Source organism: Empidonax traillii, unplaced genomic scaffold (assembly GCF_003031625.1).
Source record: "Empidonax traillii isolate 1590-97213 ecotype Southwest subspecies unplaced genomic scaffold, ASM303162v1 scaffold1356:size330773, whole genome shotgun sequence".
Lineage (NCBI taxonomy): Eukaryota > Metazoa > Chordata > Aves > Passeriformes > Tyrannidae > Empidonax > Empidonax traillii.
In genome coordinates, this window is record NW_020956549.1 from 306,610 (window position 1) to 325,260 (window position 18,651).

Here is an 18,651-nt window from a genome sequence, read left to right on the forward strand (position 1 = left end):
GGGAGCCAAACTCAGGCTGTGCTGAATCCGCCGCCGTGCCCCGAATCCGCCGCGTTTCGCCCCAAAGCCGCCCGCAGGGCCGCCTGGCCCTTTAAGAGCAGTTCCCGCTCCCGGCCGAGCGGGGGCGCTGCCGCTCCCCCCCTTCCCCGCGGTCCTCCTCCGTCCCGGCATGCCTCGCGAGCGCCCCCCCTTCCCCCCCCCCCTCATTTCCCGCCATTGTGCCTGGGCGCGCGCGGCGCCGCGTGACCGGGCGGGGGGAGCGCGAGGCGGCGGGGCCCGGGGGCCATAGAGACCGGGGGGGCGGGGGGATAGAGCGTCCCCCCCTCGCCCCGCTCCGCTCCGCCCCGCCGGCCGCCGCCGAGTCCGCCAAGGGGCCGTCCCGCAGCCCCCGCCGGGCCCGGACAAAGCGCGGCCGCCGCCGCCTCCTCCTCCTCCTCTCCCGCCCCGCCCCGCCCGCAGCCCCCGCCGCGGAGCCATGTCGGCCAGCAGCCTCCTGGAGCAGGTACGGAGCCTCCCCCTGCCGCCCGCGCCGCCGGGCCGAGCTCCACCGCGCCGGGCCCAGCGCGGGGGGAGCGCCCCGGGGCGGCCGCGGCCTCGCCGCGCTCCATTGTGCTGCGGCGGGGCCGGGCCGCGCCTGGGCTGGGCCCGGGGCTGTTCCCCCGCTCCTTGAGCCGGGCCTGTCCCGCACCGGGCCTGTTTCCCCGCCAGGCCCGGCTCCGTCCCCACCGGGCCTGGGCGGCCCTCGCTGGGCTGCGTTTCCTCCCCCCCGGGTGTGTTTTCCCCCTTCCTTCCCCCAGGCCGGGTCTGTTTTCCCCCCGAGCTCGTCCTTCCTCCTCCCGGAGCCGCTTCTCCCCCTGACTCACCGCTCTCCTTCTCTCCCTCCCTCTCTCCCCCCGCGCCGCCGCTGCTCCAGAGACCCAAGGGCCAAGGCAACAAAGGTGAGAGCCCTGGGCAGGGCTGGGAACGCGGGAGGGAGCGAGGGAGGGAAGGAGGGCCTCCCCAAAATCTGCCGGGAGCCAGGAGGGGAACAAACCCCGCGTGGCTGCGGGAAGTTTGCAGGTGTTGATTGTGCTGCGTGCGGTGTGTTAGAGCCGGCGGGAGTTCGTCGTGTCGCAAGGGTTTGGCTTTAAATACTTTTTGAGTCGGTAAACGTTGGGGAGTTTGTTGCACGTTGTTTTTCTGAAGTTTCACGTCTCTCTTCAGTGCAAAACGGCTCTGTGCACCAGAAGGATGGGCTGAATGATGACGACTTTGAGCCCTATCTGAGCCCCCAGGCCCGCCCGGTGAGTACCGGGAGCACCGGGTGCCTGTTGGCTTCCTGCTGCTCCAGCAGAGGGGAATTTCGCCTCCTTGCATGTGTTTCCCATCTCCCCTGACTGCATTTTGATCTTTGCCAGCACCTTATATCCCACCCTACACCTGCATTTCCCACCCTACACCTGCATTTCCTGCAGGCAGGAAGCACTGACTCTGACTTGAGGTTGTGGTGGGTGGGTGAGGTAGGAAGGGGTTTAGCTGCTTTTTGAGGCTGTGAGAACTTCCTCCACGTGGTGTTCAGCTCCTTTTTTTTTTTTTTTTTTTTTTTTTTCCTCAACCTCCAAGTCACCATTTCTGCTCTTTCAGTTTTGCTCTTGTGCCTTGTGTTGGTGCCTGGCTCTTTGCGCCACACAGATGTGCTGAGCCGGGTTGGGAAGTTGCCTCACACGAGGCTGCTGTGCTCAGCAGGGCTTTTGGAGGATCAGATCAACCTTCTTATCTCTGCACCGAGTCAACTGACAGTGCCTGTCATGGTGATTTCTGTTTTTCACCAAAAAAAAAAAAAAAAAAACACTAAAAACACCCCGGAGCCCGCGGGTGATAAAGAGTGTTGAGACTTTGTGAGAACCCCGGATGGAGGGTCTGTGACCAGCCCCTAGAATTCAGGCTCCCAGCTACTTTTCCTCCTCACTTTCCCTTAGATTGGCTCCCCTGTTAACTGGTTTTTGTTTGTTTTCCTTAATGAGCTGCAGGGGAGTGACACAGAACAGATGGAGTTCAGCTGATTAGATGTAGGAGTGAGCACCGGAGATAAACATCTGTAGTAGCACCAGAGCTCTCAGTTCGTTCTCTTGGCTTCTCTTTTCAGTTGTGATCAGTAAAAATAAGCTCTTCTGGTGTCCCTTTTCTTTATTTTTGCCCACTTTTACCAGTCAGTACATTGTGGTTTTTTTCATGTAAAGGTGATGCCTGTTTTATTGGGACACTGTTTTCTGCCTCAGTGAAATTTTCAACAGGTATTTTCCTTTTTTGTGCTAAAGGTCTGAGGGTAAATGTTCTTTGTGTCCTGTCAGCTGTTCACAATCTTCAGAGTTCACCTGTCCATCGAGATAACTCGCTGTATTCTGCTCCCTAAAAAGTTACAAGCCTAAATTCAGCCTTCACAGGGTGAAAGAGTGTGATTGCTTTCTCAAGTCTTGAATAAAACCAGCTATTTTTCTGGTAGCTGTCATTTAATGGTGGGGTTTTTTTCTATCCCAGTTATCAACATCCCCAATTTCCAGATTCCTTCTGAATGTGGATGGTATTTTTTCTATTTAAATCTAAAGAGAATGAGAGTTAACTACAATTTTGAAGCAACACGATCTTTTACTCTATTTTGCATGTTTGATGAAGAACTTACGGATCTTTAATTTCCTTTGGTGTGTCAAAAACGCATTTTAAAAATCAGGAAGTGATTGGAGGTGCCCCAGGAGGCAGGAGTTGAGCCAGGAGGGAGGGGAAACCACCGAGTTATCTTGGAGTGGGACCTTTGGGTGACTCTGTCTCAGTTCCTCGCTGTGCTGTGGTGCTCCTCAGCTCCATAAAACAGAATCCAAACCCTGAGAGGCCGAGCCTGGAGGGAGGCACAGTTCTGCTCAGAAATACAAAGGTATCGAAGTTGCTGGAGGTGGCAAAGGGAGAAGTCAGAGATGTGGCTCTGGACAAGGAGTTAAAGGAATTTTGGGGTTGCTTCCCAAGCTCTCCACACTCACAGGAGGTCAAGTTGTGCAGTTTCTCTGTTCCTCATTCCCTGGCTGCTCTTGGAGGTGTGGCTGTTTCTGCCAGCCCCTCGATGGGGTCGCTGTGGGTTTTAAAGTCAATGATTCTTCAGCCCTTGAAAAAACAGAAGCACTAGGTCAGGTTCACTTAGTTCTGTGGTCTTAGGTGAAGGGGGAACAGCAAATTTGAGGAACTAACTCTGTGAAAAGTCTTAGTCATGGAGGGAATGAGAAGCTGGTGGAGTTTTATTGGCGTGGTTGAGGTGACAAGGGGACAGGTTTTAATGTGTCAGTGATGCGCTTCCCGTGGTCCTGTGGAGAGCAAACAGCTCTGCCTTGGGTTTAGGGATGGCCCAGCATGTTCCTGTTCCATTAAAGGAAGTTTTAGGAGGGCAAGTGTTACTCTTACAATTGAAGGGATTGACTTGGGAAGAGACTTTGCTGGTTCAAAACAGTAATATAGGGGTTTAAGTTCTTCTGTTTGCCTCACAAATTATTGTTAGTGCTGGTGCTTTTGGACAGGTTGAGCCCTGGGTTCAGCAGGACTGAGTCCCTCAGTTAGTAAAACCCCTGGGTGGGAGTGAGTTTTGTTGCTAATTTGGAGGCTTTTGTGGGAAAGCAAAGGCTGGAGGGAGCACCTCTGTGAGCTTTCCTGCCTTCACACCGTGAAGTGCCACGGAAATCTTACATTAAAGAATTCCTGTCAATGTTTGTGAACTTGGGGCTGGGTTGGCCCCAAACCTGTTGCCTTCCTGTAACCCTGTGGGAGGTGGAGTGGCAAACCAGCTGTTCCTGGAGGGTGCCAGAGCCATCTTGAGAGGCTCCCTGGATTTCAGCACGGCGTGAAGTCCTCCGGGAGCCGGCGCTTGGCACGTGAGAACATGATTCAACCAGAAATGGAGCGGGGCCCGCTGCAGAGCCAGGCTTTCAGCTGGGAGCTGAACCTGCCTTTGATCTCCCCTGCACTGGGCTGGCCTGTCAGGGGCTGGGGCAGCACTGAGGTTGCTGCTCACAGGTTCAAATTACTGAGGATAATGTCCATTAGCGCGGCTGGAACCGCTCCCCGGAGGGGACCTGGCTTGGAATGGGAAATGACAGATGGTTTTTTCATGTAAGCAAATCTTAGGGATGTCTGAGAACTTCCCTAATTGTCAAATTAGGCGTTTGTTTTTGTAACCTAAAGGCTACTTGGATGTTTAAAAAGGGAGACCGAGGCACGGAGCGGGGTGGTTTGTCTTTTTTTTTGGCCTCTCTGGGTTAGAAACCTGCTCGTGCTGCTGCCTCTAAAAGGCTCCTCTTGCGACCCTGTGGATTACTCCCCATTTCCAGGTATTTTTTAGTATGTGCCCACAGCACTGGAGCAGTTGGTGTTCTGAGGAATAGGCTTTAAATCCCTATTTAACTGCAAGTTCTTGGAATACTGTGAGCTCTGCAACTTTAAATTGTGGGAATAAAGCTGTTTCCGTGGGTAGCAAGTTTAAGGAAGGCAATTAGGGACACACATAATTTTGGCAGTGTGCTTCCACTGGATCCTTTTCCTCCTTCTTCCACTTCTGCCTGCATCCTTCCCACCAGCTTTCCCTCCAACACCAGAATAAGGTCTAAATATGTTACACAGGCAAGAAAAGCCCTCGTTGGGAGTAGCTACAAACAGAAGATATTTGGATGCAAGGTAAGATAGTGGTTTTAAAGCCTGAGCAGGAGCTCTGGGGCAGCTCGGTGTCCTGCCCCACTCCACGCATCAGGAACTCCACGTGGGGAGCCGTCTGAGCCTTTGTCTTTAACCTCCCTGGCAATAAAACAGATTTTTCGAGCCCTTGTAACAAAGGAGGTGTTCAAGGCTGGGCCTGCTTATCTGCCCAGCCCTAAGGTAGGGAGGGGTGGGGCACGGGAAGTCTGGAGCTGGCTTTATTCCTGGTCCCTTGAAATGGGTTCGGCTCCTCCTGGCTCGCCAGCGCTCATGTTGTTGTGGTTTCCTTTCAGAACAATGCATACACTGCAATGTCTGATTCCTACTTACCGAGCTACTTCAGCCCCTCCATCGGATTCTCCTACTCCCTAGGGGAGGCTGCCTGGTCCACGGGGGGAGACCCCCCCATGCCCTACCTGACCTCGTACGGACAGCTGAGCAACGGGGAGCCCCACTTCCTCCCTGACGCCATGTTCGGGCAGCCGGGGGCCCTGGGCAGCACCCCCTTCCTCGGGCAGCACGGCTTTAACTTCTTCCCCAGCGGGATCGACTTCTCAGCCTGGGGCAACAACAGTTCTCAGGGACAGTCCACTCAGAGCTCGGGCTACAGCAGCAACTACGCCTATGCCCCCAGCTCGCTGGGGGGGGCCATGATCGACGGGCAGTCGGCCTTCGCCAGCGAGACCCTCAACAAGGCCCCCGGCATGAACACCCTGGACCAGGGCATGGCGGCCCTCAAGCTGGGCAGCACGGACGTGGCCAGCAGCGTCCCCAAGGTGGTGGGCTCGGCCGTGGGCAGCGGCTCCATCACCAGTAACATCGTGGCCTCCAGCAGCCTCCCCCCGGCCACCATCGCGCCGCCCAAGCCGGCCTCGTGGGCCGACATCGCCAGCAAACCCGCCAAGCAGCAGCCCAAGCTCAAGGCCAAGAACGGCATCGCCGGCTCGAGTCTTCCGCCGCCCCCCATCAAACACAACATGGATATCGGCACCTGGGACAACAAGGGCCCCGTGGCCAAAGCCCCGGCGCAGGCCCTGGTGCAGAACCTGGCGCAGCAGCCGGCGCAGGGGTCCCCGCAGCCCGTGGGCCAGCCCATGGCCGGCAGCCCGCCGGTGGCCCAGGCTGCGGGCGGGCAGCAGCCGCCGGCCCCGCTGCCCGTGCCCCCGGCGCAGCCGGCCCCGCTGCCCATGCCCCCGGCACAGCCCACCCGCTGGGTCGCCCCCCGCAACCGCGGCGGCGGCTTTGGCCAGAACGGCGTGGACGGTAACGGGGTGGGGGCGGCCCAGACCGGCTCCGGCTCCCCTTCGGAGCCGCACCCGGTCCTGGAGAAGCTGAGGTCCATCAACAACTACAACCCCAAGGATTTTGACTGGAACCCGAAGCACGGGCGGGTGTTCATCATCAAGAGCTACTCGGAGGACGATATCCACCGCTCCATCAAGTACAACATCTGGTGCAGCACGGAGCACGGCAACAAGAGACTGGACGCGGCCTATCGCTCCATGAACGGCAAGGGCCCCGTGTACTTACTGTTCAGCGTCAACGGTAGCGGCCACTTCTGCGGCGTGGCAGAGATGAAATCTGCTGTGGACTATAACACCTGTGCAGGGGTGTGGTCCCAGGACAAGTGGAAGGGACGCTTTGATGTCAGGTGGATTTTTGTGAAGGACGTTCCCAACAGCCAGCTGAGGCACATCCGCCTAGAGAACAACGAGAATAAACCAGTGACCAACTCCAGGGACACTCAGGAGGTGCCTCTGGAAAAGGCTAAGCAGGTGTTGAAAATCATTGCCACCTACAAGCACACCACCTCCATCTTTGATGACTTCTCACACTACGAGAAACGCCAAGAGGAGGAGGAAAATGTTAAAAAGGTAACGTGTCTGTGGGGCTTGGACGAGTCCTGCGGGGCAGGAGGGGCTGCCACGGGCTGGACTAAATCCAGGGTGTGAACCAGGCTTGTGAACAGGCTTGGTAGGCATCAGCTGCCTTATGGCTACCTGCCTGCCCTCACCTGCAACCCACACCCAAATGGCAGCCCCTGTTTGGGGGGGAAGTGTCCAGAGGAGGCCGCCAAGTTGATTAGAGGGATGGAGCATCTCTGCTGTGGGGAAAGGCTGAGAGAGTTGGGATTGTTCAACCTGGAGAAGAGAAGCTTTGGGATGACCTAAATGCAGCCTTCCATGTCCTTAAGGGAGCCCACACAAGAAGGATGGAGAGGGACTTTTTATAAGTGACAGGACAAGGGGGAATGGCTTCAAACTGAAAGAGTAGGTTTAGATTGGATATTAGGGATATATTCTTCCCTGTGAGGGTGGGGAGGCCCTGGCACAGGTTGCTCAGAGAAACTGTGGCTGTCCTTGGATATCCCTGGAAGTGTCCCAGGCCAGGCTGGAAGGGGCTTGGAGCAACCTGGGCTGGTGGAAGGTGTCCCTGCCCGTGGCAGGGGGTGGAACTGGATGTTCTTTAACATCCCTTCCAATCCAAACCAGTCTGTGAATCAGGTGCCAGCTCCTGGCAGAGCAGGGTGAGGAGCCTTGCCCAGGCCCTGCCTCTGATGGACCACATGGGTTGCCCTGAGTCTCAGCCTCCCCTGAGTGCTGTGCTCTAAACAAAATGTATTTCTGTGCCCCTGTCAGCTCCTGGGTCAAAGCAGTTTGTACTTGGAGATCAGGGGGGGGTTTGGGGAGTTGTAGAAACCAGAGATGGCTCTAATCCACCCCGTGCCCACAGTGGGGTCAGCGTGACAGATGTTTCCCACCACTTGTAGAACCTCCAGGAACAGCAGTTCCTGTCCCTCCCTAGGCAGTCTATTCCTATGCTTAATTATCCTTCCTGTAAGGAGGCTTTGTCTAATGCCCAGCCTAAATCTCCTTCACTGTAACTGAAGTCTGTGACTGCTTGTCCTGTCTCCAGTGGACATGGATCGGGTCATTCCGTTCCTCGTGGCTGTGTTTGGGGCCAGGGTGGGCTGTCACCTGCTGTCACCACCAGTGTGGCACCTGTGCTGAGCTCACCACCTGCCTGCAGCTCCTCTGGGTGCTGCTGGGGTTGGCTCAAAGCCTCCTCTCATCGTCTGCTCCTTAATTGAAAATCCTGCCCCAAATTCAGTGGCCAGTGGGGCTTTGAATCTTGCTTGGGTTCAGCTGTGGTAAAGTCACCTGGGGCTGCCCCTCCCCACAGTTGCAGGTCTGGCTTGTGTTTGATCAAAAATGATAATTACAAATTAGCATTAGCACAGCTGGCTGGGAGTTTGCCAAGTTTCCTGATGGTCTCTTTGGTTTCAGCAACGGGGAATTTTTCACCCAGCAGTTGAAGAACAGAGTCAGGAGCTGCAGCTGCTCACAGTGACAGTTGATGCAGTTTAGAATTTTTGATGTATATTTTACATGGAGCATTTAAGCACAAAGGTTTGCTTCCCACTGCCAGAGGGCAGGGTTAGGTGGGAAGTTGGGAAGGAATTGTTCCCTGTGAGGGTGGGCAGGCCCTGGCACAGGTTGCCCAGAGAAGCTGTGGCTGCCCCTGGATCCCTGCAAATGTCCAAGGCCAGGTTGGACAGGAATTGGAGCAAACTGGTCTAGTGGAAGGTGTTCCTACCCTTAGCAGTGGATGGAATGAGATGGGCTTTAAAGTCCCTTCCAACCCAAACCATTCCATGGTTCTGTGACATCCTCCAGACTTAAAGGAGCAACAGTTTACAGCATGAGAGAGTCAGACCTTGGCCCTGTAAGAGAATGCAGGGGAGAGGGGAAATGCTGCTGCAGGACAGATGAGGGACAGATGGATGAGAAGAGTTAATACTGAGTACCTGTAAGCAGAAAGAAGAGGGAAAGAGTGGGAAAGGCTGTGGGAAAAACGGACAGGCCGACGGTTTCTTCCTGTGGAAAACTCCTGTGTTTGCTGTGTAAAGCCTGAAAATCAGGAAGACACCGGAAACGAGGCTTAGCAATCCTCTTAAAGTTGTAAACCATCTTCCCAGTTGCATTTTGAAGTCTCCTCCCCTGCTTGCTTCGCTCTGGGCTGTGCCGTGGAGGGTCGGAAGCAGCGGCAATACCCGGAGCGCCAGCGCCGCCTTCCCGATCCACGTCCAGAGTGGATGCAGCAGCAGCTGATTAGGAAAGCGCTTTATTCTTTGAAAAGGAACTTAGTCATAGGTCTCTGGAATCCACAGATGAGGAGGGAGCTGTGTGGAAACAGGGCTGGTGTTTGCTCTTTGCCGTTGACTCCCTCGCTGTTCGGCGCTCCGGGCCCCTGGGACATCCGGCACGGGGGAAGTGACTCGGTTGTTCTTGCAGAACAGTTTGACCTCCTGGGTCGCTCTCTGACGCAGCCTGGAAAGCGGTTGAGGTTTCTGTAACTGCTCTCTTCGTGGTTTCCATTGAGAACCAGTTGTTTTTGCTCTGGCAGGGTTTGGGGTTTGCCTGGAGTGATGCTCACGCTGGGATTGTAGGTGCCAAAAAAGCCCGAGCCGTGCTCTGTCTGCCTTGAAGCGTCTCAGGTAATCACCTGAATTAAAAAAAAAAAAAAAAATCCATGAGGAACCAGGGTTGAAGCACTGAAAAGTTCAAATGCTGCTCTGGCAGCAGCTCCCTGCCTGCTTTTTGTGCTGCTTTTGTGCTGGGGAAATCCCATTGCTCCCAGCTCTTTGTCTCTGCCACAGTGTGAGGTGTTAATGCTCTGCAGTCGTGTTCCTTGAAGCTTAAATGTCTTAAGGTTTGGCTTGTTTGAAACTTCCCCCAAGCTGAAATTGTCTCACTCAGGTTTAACTTGCCCAGACCTTTGGCTGATTTGCAGTTTGATTCCTGATTGCTTCCTGAAATGGATGAGCTCTTGTGAAAGTCTGGGAGCTCTTGAGTATTCTTTTATACTCCTCATTTCTTCAGCATTCCCTAAAGCAGGTCCAAGAAATGATATGAAAAATGCTTTGCTTGGTATTTGTGTTATTCCCATTGTCCAGTGAAGGGTGTAGGTAGTTCAGTGTTGGAAACACTGGAATAATCCTCTTGCTTGTTAGTAATAATAATAATAACAATAACCCTGTTGCCTGTGCCCATCCTATCCTTGGAGGTCCATCTCCATTCCTTCTCAGTATCTTGCTTTGCTCTACTGATCCAGTTATTTAAAAAGCTTGGATGTTCTCCTGACCCAAAATGATGAAGCCAACTCCCAGTGCAATCCTACCCAGAGCAGTTTAGGACTCCTTGAAACCCAGAGCAGCTGCTCTTATGGCAGAGCATGTCACTGATGTCTTCCCTGTAAGAATTATTTTATGTTTTTTTTTTTAAATGACCACAAAAATCCCTGGCCTGCAGTCATGCACTTGGATTTCTAGGAATGCTGCCATGACCTGGGTGCAAAGATCCCCAATAAAGGTCTGCCTGGTGTTTTGTGGAAAAGCAATCGATGGAAACTCTGAGGGAAGTTTGTTTTGGTTCTTTTCTCCCTACCCAGGCTTGGGATACTTGACTACTTGCAGGTTCCAGGGCTTTTAGGAAGGATATCCCATGAAAAGCAGTCAGATGGTCAGGGTTGCAGTTGAGAAAGGGACTCTGTGTTGGGACTTTGGGTGTTGAGTCAGGCTGAGCTGGGCAGGATGGGGTGGGCTTTGGTGGGGTTTTCCATGCTGAGCTTCACCAGCCTGAAGCAGAAAGGTGGGATTGGCCAGTCTGGAGCTGTTATTTCCAGAATTGTGCTTCTTTGTGGCTCAGCTGACAGTGCTGGTTAAAGGAGTATTAATAGTGTCAAGTGTCACTGCCCCCTTGGAACATGTGATTTAAGGCATAACTGAGGGGTGTTGTGTGAGCCTGTGAAACAGCCTGTTTCACAGTCCCTGGAATACAGGAATGCTTTCTGATGGACTTCACAAAGCCCTTTTCTTCTTCCTAATTTATAACCTCAGAGGGGAGGGGAGAGAATATTCCCTATAGGGTGGACCAGCACTTTCTCCTGCTCTCGGTCATCCTGGGAATACTGCGTTGCCTTGGCTTTCCCATATCCTGCAGGGCAGTATTTCTGACCACAGGGTTCAATTCCTGGATATTCCACATCCAGGCAAAGCCAACTGTTTCCCGTGGCAGTGAGGGAACACACTGCTTGCACTCCCACAGTTCCTTTCATCCCATGATCCCAAGGCTGTTTGCTCTTTTCTGCTCCAAATCCTGGCCATAGTGAAGTTAATTGATTGATGCACCAGGACAGGGTTCCCTCTCTGTGCTGCTCAGCAATGCACATGGTTTCTCTCAGTTTATTTCCAGGCTGTTTAAGTCCTTTGGGTCTGTGTCCATGCTCAGGAATTATATTTGCTCAGGAATAGAGGGGAAACCAACCATCCTGCTTATTCCAGGGGTTTGGCACTGGCTGTTTGACATAAGGAATGCTTTGTGCTTAGGATGTTTTCAAGCCAGCACTCCACAGCCCCTGACAACACTCGTGGGTTTTCCGTGGTTGCAGCTTTGTCTAAAGGCAGGAGAGAACTGGAGGGGAAGGCTTAGATCTGGCTGATGCTCTAATCCATGTTTTCTGCTGTCAGACAGCAGAAAACTGTGTTTCCTCATCCCTAAAACCAGGAGCAGCTGGGAGCCATTTCACTGCAACTGAAGTGGAAGCTGAGTGGTGGGAAGAGCAAACCTGTTGCACTTGCCTCATAGCCCTGTCTCTCTCTGTTAGCATCTTGTTAGAAGTCTGTAATATTTTAATGTAACATGTATTAATATTATAAAATAATTCAGTATTTAAAGTCCTCATGTTGAAGCTGGTTTAAAGGGCTGTCGAGATGCCCTGTTTAAAGTTCTTTTCCAATTGTTTTCCCCCTGTCCATGGCAGGAGGTTGGAACTAGAAGATTTATAAGGTCCCTTTCAAACCCAGGCTGTTGTAGGATTCAAGGACTGGGGTTGGGATTGGGGCAGACAGAGTGCAGGCCACGTGCAGTGAGGAGCTCTCACAGTTATGGCTTTGAGCAGGGCGAGTTTATCCCACACCCTGTTCTTGTGAATGTTCCCAAACCGCTTTTTGCCCACTTGGTGTGGTTAAAGCCTCCTGGCCCCTCCCCTCCAGGTTATGTTGGCTGGGTGATTTCAGCTCCCAGGGTAGATTTAGATTAGATATCCAGAAGAAATTCCTCCCTGTGAGGGTGGGAAGGCCCTGGCACAGCTTTGCCCAGAGAAACTGTGGCTGCCCCATCCCTGGAAGTGTCCAAGGCCAGGTTGGGGCAACCTGGGCTGGTGGAAGGTGTCCCTGCCCATGGCACGGGGTGGAATGAGATGATCTTTAAAGTCCCTTCCATCCCAAACCATTCTGTGATTCTATGACAAACTGCACACGTGTGGCTGGCAAATTCCCTAGGAATGCCATGGAGGGCTTGGAATGCAGAAAGGAGTGTGTGAGGTGTCAGCAGCTCTGGCTGCTTTCTTTTTGTTCCCCCCTGCCAAATTCTGGGTAACTTTGCTGACATTGAGTTTAAGAGCTACTGACACAGGTATTGTGTTCCAGGTTATTTTATGAACAGCTGCTTGTCCAGAAAAAGTCCTTATCTTCCAAGGAAACCTCTTAGGCAGCTGTTGTGTTCAGTGAAAGCCCCAGGGCACGTCCTGGTTCAGTTCCCTGGATTTTCTCCCTGGTGCAGGAGTGCAGTGGGTCACAAGACGTGGCTGAAAGCCGATTAAGGATCCCAAGGTGGGCAGCCCATCAAGAGCAGCTCCCTGCACACTGTTCCTCCCTTGTTCTTGTTGAAAGTGTAATTCTTCAGCAGCTTTTTGCCTGAAAGAAGCTGCTTTTTTTTTTTTCTCTTCTTGCCCGTCTCGGGTTCACGAAGGTTTTTGTGCTGTCCCGTGTGAGCTCCATCCCCACGGTTAGCCCTCTCATTTTCCTGCCTGCTCCTGTTTGTACCTGGTAGTAATTGTCCTGTTTGATGGCTTTGTTGAGTTAATAACTAATTCCTCGGTGGTGCAAACCGCTGGAGGTTTGGCAGCAGGAGCAGTGCCACCCTTATTTACCACAGCAGTTACCCGGGGAAGTCCCTGTTAACAAGGGCTGTCATTATCCACACTCATGGCTGGGATAGAGACTTGTTTGTAGCTCCTTCCAGTGACTGGTGCCCAGTGTGAGGCTTTTTTAATTGACATATAAGTCATGTAACAGTGCATTTGAACAGTTAATAATGAACCATTTGGGTTTTGTGAGCCTCCTTCAGCGAGGACTTGGAAATTCCTGGTTCTGTATCATTAGAACTCTTTTTTTTTCCTTAAAAGCACAATGCTGAGCTGCTTTTGTGTGTGGTTAACTGCAGAGCTATTGTAATATAATCCCAGTTTAGAAGACTTAGATAAAATCTACCTAAATCTGGTGTCTTTTGTTTCTAATCTTAAGGGGGGAAAGGAGAACCCAGCTCTTCTGAGTTTCCTTCCTGGTGTGTATCTGTTCAGGGGAAAGGCTCTGCTCCCTCAGCTCAGTTGTTTGTGGTGGCATCTCCCCGTAAAACGACTTCAGAGAACTCCCCATCCTCATCTTTGCAGAATTTAAGAAGTCCTGAGGTCCTGATTTGGGGTTCAGCCAATTCCAGTGCCGTGCTCTTGATAGATTTAAAGGGGAGGAAGAAAAGAAGCTGAAACACAAAACCACGTTCCAGTGAATGTGGCTTTGTGTTGCCTCTCAAGTGGCTGTAAAATGAGGGGACACACTATAGGGAGTGCTGGCTCTTTTGCCTGAGCTCGTGAATTCAGCTCTTCATGGTTGACAGAAGCAGGCAAATAGATCTCCTCTTGTCCTCTCATAATGCAGAATATTGTGGTGTGTGTTTCTTGTGACATGAACTGTTTCTTCTGCTTTATTTGGGGTGGAGGTGGTGCTTTAGCCTCACTGGGTCTGTGCAGTCTGATGTTGGCATCTCATGTGACTGCAAACACCTGTACAAGGACTTATTTATCCATCTCTGGAGTTTTCCTTGCCTTTAACAACTTGTGGCTCAGGAATTTCTGTGACCCAGAGGTTGTGCCTTTATTAGTCACGATTTCTTGTCCAATATGCTCCTTGGGCATCCTCAGACTCTCGAGTTCTTCAACTTAATTTTGTGTTGTGTGAGGAAATGTGTCCTTTTATTTTATTTTGGGTCTGCCTCCTGTGATTTCCCCCTGGTTTCTTGTGCTGGATGAGGTGCTGATCAGTTATTTCAGTATCCTCCCTGTCTGCTCTGCTTCTCCAGTCATCTCTTCCAGGCTGGAGAGCACAGTGGCTCTGCAGATGGAAACCCTTCTGTCCCTCGCTCATCCCTGTTGTTCTTTGACCCTTTTCCAGTTCTTTTCCAGAGCCTCCTATGGGTTTGTGTATCAGCAGAGTGGTGGGTTCTGTTCAGGGTGATGGTTGCTTTTCTTGAGGGTTTCCATTTTCCTGGGGTTACAGATTGTGCTTCCAATGGCCAGTTTGGAGTTAGGGCAGGGATTTTCCCACATGCATCTTTAAATTTATCTCAGCCAGGTAAACCAAATTCACTGCAAGGCTCAGCTGCTTTTTCTCACCAAGTCCTCCACAACTGGCTGCTATTTTTATTACCCTGAATAGCTCAATATCATCAGTAAACTTGGTCACTTTACTATTCACTCTTCTTTCTAGATATTTTTTGAATATCTGGAGCCACAGATTCCACTGAAGCTCCATGGGCTTTCAGTCCTTGGCATTAAACCTGCACAGTGTGACAGGGGACACTGCAAAGGCTTTATTAACTCTACTGCAGTGAGGATTATAGAACATTAAAGCGAAGTTCCTTCCTTTTCTAAAGAGTCTCGTGGCACCAGTGCTAATCCTTATTGCCTGGGTGATGATTTAAGGCAACCAAAGTAATGAAACACATTTCCCTTGGAGTGGTGGGGAAGAATAAAGATTCCCTGGTTGAAGACTGGGAGAATTTTCTTCCTCCCTAATGACTTGAAAGGACTTGTGTTGTGTTATTTTGCTTGTGCTCCAAAGCCAGCAAGTCCAGTTCCAGTCCCTGGTGTGATCCCAGTTGTCCTCTCACATGGAATACCACTGGGAATCCTCCCAGCCTGCTCTGCCTCCCTCTTTGCTCTGAATATTCATGGATGTTCTCAGCTTTTCACCATCCTGCACGAGAGGTTTGCCCTGAGGGACGAGGCTCCCTGTGGGAGGGTCATTATAAATGTTTATGGGAATTGGGCTGCTTTATTCAGGCAATTAAATGTGGTGTTTAAGCAAGAGGAGGTTTGTCCTTTGCAATTGATTGCATCAGTTGTCAAGAGGTGCCTGGAAAGATGCTGGGAAGCAGCAGGAAAACCCACTGGAGAGGGAAAGTCCTGGCTCTCTTCATGTCCTTCTTGCCCCAGGCTGGTTGCTCTGACATGGAAATAAGCGTCCAGGGCCACATGTCTCCTGCTTTTTCAGTGGTGTGAGTCTGCCCTGCTTGGGGTTCTGTGGATATCTGGGTTTGATTTTGATCTGTGGAACAAAAGGCCTTTCCTCCTCTGGCACAGAACCACTTTTGTGTCCATATTCTGTCCTCCTTGGTGCTGAGCTCCATTAGGAGGTAGGATGAAGTTATCAGGCCATAACCAGATTCCTGCCTGGTTTTTATCCTCTTTCCTGGGGGGGAGACAGGCTGGGGTGTAGCTTTTCTCTGTAACCCTGACGGCTTTCTGATGCTGACAAGAGGAAATTGTCATGTTTGGTTTGTAAATGTTGGGACTCGAGGCTGCTTGAGGAGCTTAATAAGCAAAATGATGCATCATTCATCATTTGTGCTGTGTCCATGCCTTGAGCAGATCCTGCTGGGAGGGCAGTGGGGCTGCTGTGGCTCCTGACATGTGTGATCAGGGAGAACTGTGTGTGTCTCAAGGCCAGGATTTGGTTACAGGGCAGTGGGCACAGCCCCAAGGCTGCCAGAGCTCCAGGAGCGTTTGGACAACGCTCTGAGGGACAGGGGGGGATTGTTGGGGTGTCTGTGCAGGGCCAGGAGCTGGATGGAGATGATCCCTGTGGGTCCAGCTCTGGATATTCTGTGATTAGGAGTCTGGTAGCACAGACCAGCTCTGCTGAGGGGATCTCCTGCTGTTCCTCTGTGGGTGAGCCGAGCTTTGGAGTGAAAATCAGGAGGACCTTCTGGGGTTGAACTGATGCTGCTGCCTGGCCTTCCCTGCCCGAGGGCTGCGGGCTGTGCTCCAGCTCAGGCAGGTCCCAACGCACCAGGGTTTGTGTGCAGGGCTGGGAGCCCTGCCCTGGCTGCTTCTCCAAGCCCTCCTTGGGATTAGACTCTGCTGTTTCCCCATCTGTGGTGTGGCAATAAAATCCTTCCCTTTGCCGGGAGCGCTGAGGCTCCTGTTGCTCGTTAATCAAGGGAAGAGGCTCTGAACAAGTGGGCAGTGTTGTCACCCGTTGTCACTGTGGTTTTGTGCAAACTGTTGAGCCTTTTGTTGTTGTTGTTTCCCCCAGCGTGAACAGACAAGGTGATAACAGATAAGGTGATCTCTTATCAGCTGATTCAGGACCTGGTTTGTGACATTGCTGCACCCCTGGGGGCAGCAGTGAGGGGACAGAAGTTGCCATTTCTGTGCCTGCCCCTCCTGTCCCTGAGGGGATCGGTCTGAGCTGGTGTCTTTTCCTTGCTCCTCCCATGTGGATCAATAGCTTTGAAACAACACTTGGCTTGAGGAAAATCGAGCTGAAGATGTTCAATTTGGTCCCCTCTCTAGCTTAGGGACATGAGGACATCTGCTCTACTCTCTTTGGAAGGTGGTGCCTTCTGTGCTGGCACCCTGGGATTTTGAGGGGGGGGGGAGTCACCTTTTCCCTGGGATTGTCTCCTTGTTTTCTCCACACTGACCTCGAGGTCGCTTCACCTTCCCAGCAGGGAGAGGCAACTGCTAGGGGTCCAGCTGCTCAGGTAACATGTGCAGCAGGACCCTGTACCACTGTGCCAGCCCAGGGAATTGTCCCTGGAGGTGGCCAGGGGGGTGATTGAGCCTGGCAGCCGGCTCGTCCCGTGCCCGTGTTCGGGAAGCGGCGGCATCAGCCGGGGCAGTCGCTTCCCGAAGGAATGAGTCACGTTGCCATCTGTCCATGTGTAACATAACGTGCTGGCTGCAGAGCCAGGAACAGGGCTTGGCACCTTCCTTTGGAGCTGTGGCTCTCCCTGCAGCGCTTGTTGTGCTCCGTGTTCAGGCCTGGCTTTGCTCCCCCGCCCTGGCGGTTGGGATTTGGCAGCCTTGGCCACTGCAGCAGATTTGGGCAGAGTTTACAGGAGAAGGGGGGAATTAAATCCACTTAAGTGGGGTAAGTGGTCTTGAAGAGAACACGTGCCTTGGTGTGATCCCTGTCCCCAGAGGACAGTCTGTGCACGGGATCACACCCGACCCCGTTCGCATCCAGCTGGTGCAGAGGAGTTGGAGGTGAAGCCTCCTCGGGTATGTGGCTGAGGGGGCTGCCAAAGCCTGGGGTGTTGTTCTGAGCTGGAGGCCAGTTTTCCCTTTTTTGGGAAGGTTCCTGAGGGTAGATGGCTACACGTGCTGTTATCCCAGGATTGAAGCTGCCTGGGGATGGGCTCGCCCTGGGTTGAGCAGTGGACGTGGCTTCCTTCCCTGTGTTTGTGGCAGAGGTGGTGTGAGCTGCCAGGAGGGTGGGAAGCTGCCTCCCATCACTAACCCACCACAGGTTTAGTGTGTGACAGAGGAAGCAGGCAGGGAGCTCTGCTGCTGCCCCGATTTTAGGGAGTGCAGCCCTGGACAACACACAGGGAAACGTTCTGGGCTGAACCATCACGCCAGTTTTGGAGCCCTGACAGCGTCTCCTCTCAGAGTGGGGAGGGAGAACCTGCTGTGCCTGTGGACACCTGCTGCAGGTGTTGCTTTGCTGTGGAGGTGGGATGGACTTGGCACCTCTGGGAGCGGCTGGGGTGGGGATGGATTTGCTCCATGGGAGCCAGAGCCAAAGCACCACAGTGCCCGTTGTGCCCAGACTGCAGGGACCTGCCTGTGCTCAGGGAGGGGCATCAACCCAGAGCCCTCTGGCTGTTGACAGGTTTTGGTTTTGTCTTATGATCTGGAAATGACAGTGAGTGTGGGCTGGGCAGCACCTCCTAACCCTTTGGGGCAGCCTGGGCCTGCTGCTGTGAGAGCTTCTCTGTTAAACCCAAACACAGCCCAGGAGGGGCTGGCACAGCAGCCCTTGGTACCTGGGTATGTTTAGGGCTGCCCTGCCCCTTTGGCCTGGTGGAAATGCTTGGACAGAACATTCCTGCAGTGCTGGAGGAGGGCCATGGCTGGATCCCTTGTGCTGGGACCCCAGAGCTGGAGGCAGCTCTGCAAGGTGGGAAATCGCTCGAGCTGAGGGGGAAAAGAGGAAACCTGCCAAGAAAAATGCTCTTTCCCTGACTTGGCTGCCATGGGTCGGGCTCCATCTCAGTGTTGGGACACTGGGGTGTGACAGTGGGGAATAAAACTGCTCTGAGCTGACATGATCTCTGTTGTTTCTTCTGCAGGAACGCCAAGGTCGTGTCAAGTAAAAAGGCCATTCCTCCCCAGAGACTGCAGCAGAGATTGCATCCCAGTTATCCTTCAGAGAGGCAAAGGAAAGGAGCAAGAGTATCCCAGAGAGAATTAGGACTTTTTTTTTGGTTTTTGTTTTTTTTTCTTAATTTCATTGACTTAAAAAAAAAAAAAAAAAGAGACTTTTACAAACTTGCAGTTTAAAAAAAAAAAGTATTGGAGTATCACAAGACATAGGACTTAAAAAAAAAACAAAAACAACAAAAAAAATCCCTTCTAGGTAGAGTAGAGGTAAAACCTGTCCCCCTTTTCTTTTGGCTTTGGTTGTGATTTCAGAGCATACGCTTTGGTTTTTGTCTTTTTACTATGTTTTTTTTTTTTTTCTTGGGGGGGATTTTTTCAAGTCCATAAGTGGCATATGCCTTTTTTTTGTTGTTGTTTCTCTCTTAATTTTTAAAC

At 52.4% G+C, this 18,651-nt stretch overlaps 1 protein-coding gene across 1 annotated transcript; it reads left to right on the plus strand.

Annotated features, from left to right (window-relative positions):
* Positions 1–449: 449 nt before the first annotated feature.
* Positions 450–18,353, plus strand: YTHDF2 (YTH N6-methyladenosine RNA binding protein 2). Its single transcript, XM_027906791.1, has 5 exons — positions 450–502; positions 914–938; positions 1,204–1,283; positions 5,001–6,581; positions 18,186–18,353. Exons 1-5 carry the CDS (start codon positions 476–478, stop codon positions 18,207–18,209), a joined length of 1,737 nt encoding a protein of 578 aa, XP_027762592.1. The 5' UTR covers positions 450–475; the 3' UTR covers positions 18,210–18,353.
* The last annotated feature ends 298 nt before the right edge of the window (positions 18,354–18,651 follow it).